The sequence below is a fragment of the Myotis lucifugus genome, unplaced genomic scaffold (genome assembly GCF_000147115.1).
Source record: "Myotis lucifugus unplaced genomic scaffold, Myoluc2.0 scaffold_19, whole genome shotgun sequence".
In the NCBI taxonomy this organism is placed as follows: Eukaryota; Metazoa; Chordata; class Mammalia; order Chiroptera; family Vespertilionidae; genus Myotis; species Myotis lucifugus.
The window spans coordinates 8,696,585-8,702,458 of NW_005871067.1; the positions used below are offsets into that span (position 1 = coordinate 8,696,585).

The 5,874-nt window shown below is 41.3% G+C and overlaps 1 protein-coding gene across 1 annotated transcript in view; it reads left to right on the forward strand.

Annotated features, from left to right (window-relative positions):
• Positions 1-5,874, forward strand: part of USP18 (ubiquitin specific peptidase 18) — a 52,389-nt gene that overhangs the window by 39,191 nt on the left and 7,324 nt on the right. Inside the window, 3 exon segments of the mRNA XM_006085551.3 lie at positions 2,404-2,483; positions 2,784-2,930; positions 3,733-3,828. Coding sequence (XP_006085613.2) covers positions 2,404-2,483; positions 2,784-2,930; positions 3,733-3,828 — 323 coding nt within the window.

Below are 5,874 nucleotides of genomic sequence, written 5' to 3' on the forward strand. Positions count from 1 at the left end.
ATCAGGCAGGCCTGCAAGCAGTTCAGGTGATCAGGCAGCTAGGCAGGTGAGCGGTTAAGAAGACAGCAGTCCCAGATTGTGAGAGGGATGTCTGACCACTGGCTTAGTCCCGATCCCACACGGGCCTAAATCGGCGGTTGGACATCCCCCAAGGGGTCCCCAATTGGAGAGGGTGCAGGCTGGGCTGAGGGACCCCCCTAGCCCCGTACATGAATGGGGGGCGAGATCAGGCCGGCAGGGGAGGGCAGTTAGGGGCGATCAGGCAGGCTGGCAGAGGCAGCTAGGGGTGATCAGGCAGGCAGGCAGAGAGGTTAGGGGCAATCAGGCAGGCAGGCAGGCAGAGGGTTAGGGGCAATCAGGCAGTCAGGCAAAGGCAATTCAGGGCGATCAGGCAGGCAGGCAGGTGAGCAGTTAGAAGCCAGCAGTCCCAGATTGCGAGGGGGATGTCTGACCGCCGATTTAGGCCTGTGGGATCGTGCCTAAACCAGCAGTCGGACATCCCCCAAGGGGTCCCTGATTGGAGAGGGTGTAGGCTGGGCTGAGGGAACCCCCTCCCCCCCATACATGATTTTGTGCACTGGGCCACTAGTTTAAACATAAAATGGGAAACCATAAAAATCTTAGAAGAATCCATAGGCAGCAAAATATCAGACATATGTCATAGCAGTATCTTTACTGATAAATCTCCTATGACAATGGAAACTAAGGAGAAAATAAACAAATGGGACTACATCAAAATAAAAAGCTTCTGCACAGCAAAAGAAACCATCAACAAAATAACAAGAGAGTCCAATGCATGGAAGAACATATTTGCCAATGTTATCTCCGATAAAGGTTTAGTCTCCAACATTTATAGGGAACTCATACAACTTAACAAAAGGAAGATAAACAATCCAATGAAAAAATGGGCAAAGAACCTAAATAGTCACTTTTCCAAAGTGGACATACAGAAGGCCAAGAGACATATGAAAAAATGCTCAAAGTCACTGATCATTTGAGAGATGCAAATCAAAACAACAATCGGGTACTACCTTACACCTGTCAGAAAGGCTATCATCAACAAATCAATAAATGGCAAGTGCTGGCAAGGATGTGGAGAAAAAGGAACCCTCATACACTATTGGTCGGAATGCAAACTGGTGCAGCCTCTGTGGGAAACATATGGAGTTTCCTCAAAAATTAAAAATGGAACTCCTATTTGGCCCAGTAATCGCACTTCTAGGAGTATATCCCAAGAAATCAGAAACACCATTAAGAAAGAATATATGTACCTCTATGTTCATAGCAACACAATTTACAATAGCTAAGATTTGGAAACAGCCTAAGTGCCCATCAGTAGATGAGTCGATTAAAAAACTGTGGTGCATCTACACAATGGAATACTACACTGCTATAAAAAAACAAGAACTCTTACCATTTGCAACAGCATGGATGTACATGGAGAGCAATATGCTAAGCCAGCCGTGGGCAAACTACGGCCCGCGGGCCGGAACCGGCCCATTTGAAATGAATAAAACTAAAAAAAAAAAAAAAGACCGAACCCTTTAATGTAAGGATGTTTACTTTGAATTTATATTAGTTCCCACAAACACTCCATCCATGCTTTTGTCCCGGCCCTCCGGTCCAGTTTAAGAACCCATTGTGGCCCTCGAGTCAAAAAGTTTGCCCACCCCTGTAAGCGAATAAAGCCCAGTCAGAGGAAAGGAGAAATATCACATGATCTCACTCATTTGTGAAATATAATGAACAACATAAAGTGATGAACAAAAATTTATCCAGAAGACATAGAAGCATCGAACAGACCAACAAACTTCAGAGGGAAGGCAGGGGATGGTGGCGGGGAGGGGGTAGGAGATCAACCAAATGACTTGTATCCATGCATATGAGCATGACCAATAAACACAGACACTAGGGGGTGAGGGCATGTGCTAGGGGGTGAGGGTGGCCAGGGAGAAGCCAATGGAGAAAAAGGAGACATATGTAAAACTTTCAACAATAAATAATTAAAAATAAGTACATAAAGACACAGAAAAATGGGTGGCCATAGGAATCTAATTAGAGTATTGGTTTGGCATACCTGGTAGACATAGGAAAGAATCCACTGTTGACTGTTGGTTTTATCTAGCTGTGTCCCTGAGTAGAGGCCAATAGGTATGGGTGGCAAATCAGAGGACAGAAAACTTGGATTTTAATTTTTAAGAGGAACTCGCAAAATCAATACCAACCTTTTTTTTCCCCATTTCTAACTCCTAACATGTAGTGGAAACAGCCTTAAAATGAGACAAAGACTAGGAAAATGCAAAGTGGTGAGTGCTCATGTGCATCTAGGTAGCTAGGGCAGAAGGGCATGAAAAGTATTCTTGGTGACCTCACTAATTGGGCTGTTACTTGTCTCTTTGCCAGTGTTTGTCCAGCATGATGCTGCTCAACTCTACTTCACAATCTGGAACCTAATTAAGGGCCAAATCACTGATGTGGACTTGGTAAGATTCTAGAAATAGAGAACTAAAAAGTTTAAGATGCTGCTCATTTAACTCATTAAGCAATTGTTAATGCAATGTATAGAGGGTATTACTAGTAAAAGAGAAAATTCTATAAAATGCTTATCACAATTCCATAATATTATTAATGTTATTATTTTGTACCTTTTTTAGTAGAGCCAAGAGCATTAGTGGCTGCCATTTCTGGAGCTTCTATCTCGTGGCTCCCACTTCTGGAAATTATCCTGACCTCGTCCATTTATGGCTGTGTCCTTCTTATCTCTCCCCTCCTCTGTCTTATAGGTAGAGAGACTGCAGGCCCTGTATACAATCCGGATGAAGGAGTCCTTTATTTGCCTTGAATGTACCATAGAGAGTAGCAGAAACAGTAGCATGCTGACCCTCCCACTTTCTCTTTTTGATATGGACTCAAAGCCCCTGAAAACAGTGGTAAGGGATTTCTCTTGGTGAATTTCCTGTTCCCATGTAACCCAGTGTTGCCAATGCCTCTTGATTCTTTTTTTAAAATTGAATTTATTGGGGTGACATTGGTTCAAAGAACCATACAGATATACAACTCAATAAAACATCACCTGCACACTGCATCGTGCATCCATCACCCCAAGCAAAGTCTCTTTCCATCCCCATCCTCCCCCCTTTGCCCACCTCCACCTCCCCTCACCCCTTTCCCTTTGACTATCATCATACTGTTGTGTATGTCTGTGTGTGTATGTGTGTGTGTGCAAAAGTAGGTTTATAGTTGTTTGTATGGAAAAATATATAATACAAGAATAAATAATATTACAAGAATAAACTCTGTGTTTCGTGTACTCACAACTGTAAACCTACTTTTGCTCACCCGTGTGTGTGTGTGTGTGTGTGTGTGTGTGTGTGTGTGTGTGTTTTGCCTAATCCCTTCACCTTCTTGCTTCTTCAGTTTACTAATTGGGCTTTTTAGCTCACCCTTGACTTTTAAAAAGTCATTTCTGTTTTCTTTGCATGGCTCTGCCTAAGTTCTCCTTTGATTTGACAAAAAAATAATTTCCCCTCCTATTTCCACTTTCAAGTGCCCCCTCCTGTTTTTTTCTTTCTGATCAGTAGGTACTTTTTGAGATCCTGACCTCTGGGCCAGACATTAAGGGGGACATAGAGATAACTAAAATAAAAGCTTAAATCCCCATCTGCAGGGTGAGGGGATGTATTCTAGATGGGAAATACCAACCCTGTTTTATTTTTTGTTCTCCTGGGACAGGAGGATGCCCTTCACTGCTTCTTTCAGCCCAGGGAGTTGTCAAACAAGGACAAATGTTTCTGTGAGAACTGTGGAAAGAAGACCCATGGGAAACAGGTACTCACTCCATGAAACCAGATTCTTCCCCAGTCCAGGTTGCCCCAGGAGGGTTTCCCAAAAGACTTCACAGAGTCACCAAGGCACCTCATGGGGACTGAGGGAGGGATTCCTAATTGGGCCCCTGGATTCTAGGGCTCCTCAGATCACATCACTGAGAGGGACAGAGCCTTTAAGGATAAGAAGAGAAGGTCTTAGAGCAGGGGCAGAGTTTTTTCCTCAAGACTAGACTAACTCCATACAGCAGATTCTATTGTTGCCCTGGATTCCAGGGCCTGTACAGAATCTGGGCTGCTCAGGCCTTCTGCACGAGAACTCAACAGATAGCCAATAGGACCTCCACTGTGTATTGTATCATTCTGCTCCCCCTCTTTTTTTCTTTTACAAGCTCATGTATTTTAGTAGTTTAAACAGACATTTCAGAAAACAATTACAATAAGATAACACTTCAGAAACTGCACTGTGTTCACTGAAAGTACATTTAGATAATTAATAGAGGATTGCTAATACACTTAATTTTTTATCATTTCACACTCATAACAACTTTAAAAATGTTGGTAATAAATTAGGAAATTCTCATGTTAAATGCTATAACAATATTTAGTATTTTAAGTTTATCAATATTTAAAGTTTTAAACATGATGAATGTACTTTTTGCTTGTTAAATTATCTAGGTTGGATTGGTGATAATGCCAGTAGCAGGAGATAATGTAGTATATCTAAATTGTTTCTATGTTTATTTAACAACACTCATAGCAGAGAAAGCAGTCTCTCAAATGTGTTTAAGGGAATGGAAGAAGAGGAATCCATAGGCAGCAAAATATCAGACATATGTCATAGCAATATGGGACGACATCAAAATAAAAAGCTTCTGCACAGCAAAAGAAACTATCAACAAAATAACAAGAGAGCCCACTGCATGGGAGAACATATTTGCCAATGTTACATCTGATAAGGGTTAATCTCTAAAATTTTTAGGGAACTTATACAACTTAACAAAAGGAAAATAAATAATCCAATAAAAAATGGGCAAAGAACCTAAATAGGCACTTTTTGAAAGTGGACATACAGAAGGCCAAGAGACATATGAAAAAATGCTCAAAGTCACTGATCATTCAAGAGATGCAAATCAAAACAACAATCAGGTACCATCTCACACATGTCAGAATGGCTATCATCAACAAATCAACAAATGACAAGTGCTGGCAAGGATGTGGAGAAAAGGGAACCCTCATACACTGCTCTTGGGAATGCAGACTGGTGCAGCAGCTGTGGAAAATAATATGGAGTTTCCTCAAAAATTAAAAATGGAACTCCTGTTTGGCCCAGTAATCCCATTTCTAGGAATATATCCCAAGAAATCAGAAACACCTATAAGAAAGAATATATGCACCCCTATGTTCATAGCAGCACAATGTTTAAGGGAATGGAAGAAGAAGCTATGAGTTGGAAACAGCCGAAGGACCCATCAGCAGATGAGTGGGTTAGAAAACTGTGGTACATCTACATAATGAAAGACGATGCTGTTGTAAAAAAGCAAGAACTCTTATCATTTGCCACAGCATGATGGATCTGGAGAGCATTACGCTAAGCAAAATAAGCCAGTCAGAGAAAGATAAGTATCACATGATCTCACTCATTTGTGGAATATAATGAACAACATAAAGTGATGAACAAAAATATATCCAGAGACATAGAAGCATCAAACAGACCGTCAAACCTCAGAGGGAAGGCAGGGGAGGGTGGGCGAGGGGGAGAGTGGTAAGAGATCAATCAAAGAACTTGTATGCATATAAGCATAACCAATGGACACAGACAATAGTGGGTGAAGGCCTAGGCTGGGGCTGGGGGTGGGGGGGCGCTGGGAGAGGACAATGGGGGGAAAAGGAAGTATATGTAATTCTAAAGAATTAAAAGTAAATAAGTAAAAATTTAATTTTGAAAAATAAAAGAAATAAAATATTTTATAAAAAGAGAGATTTTATTTATTTATTGACTTATTATTTTTCAATTGTTTACACTATTACAGATGTCCCCATTCCCTTC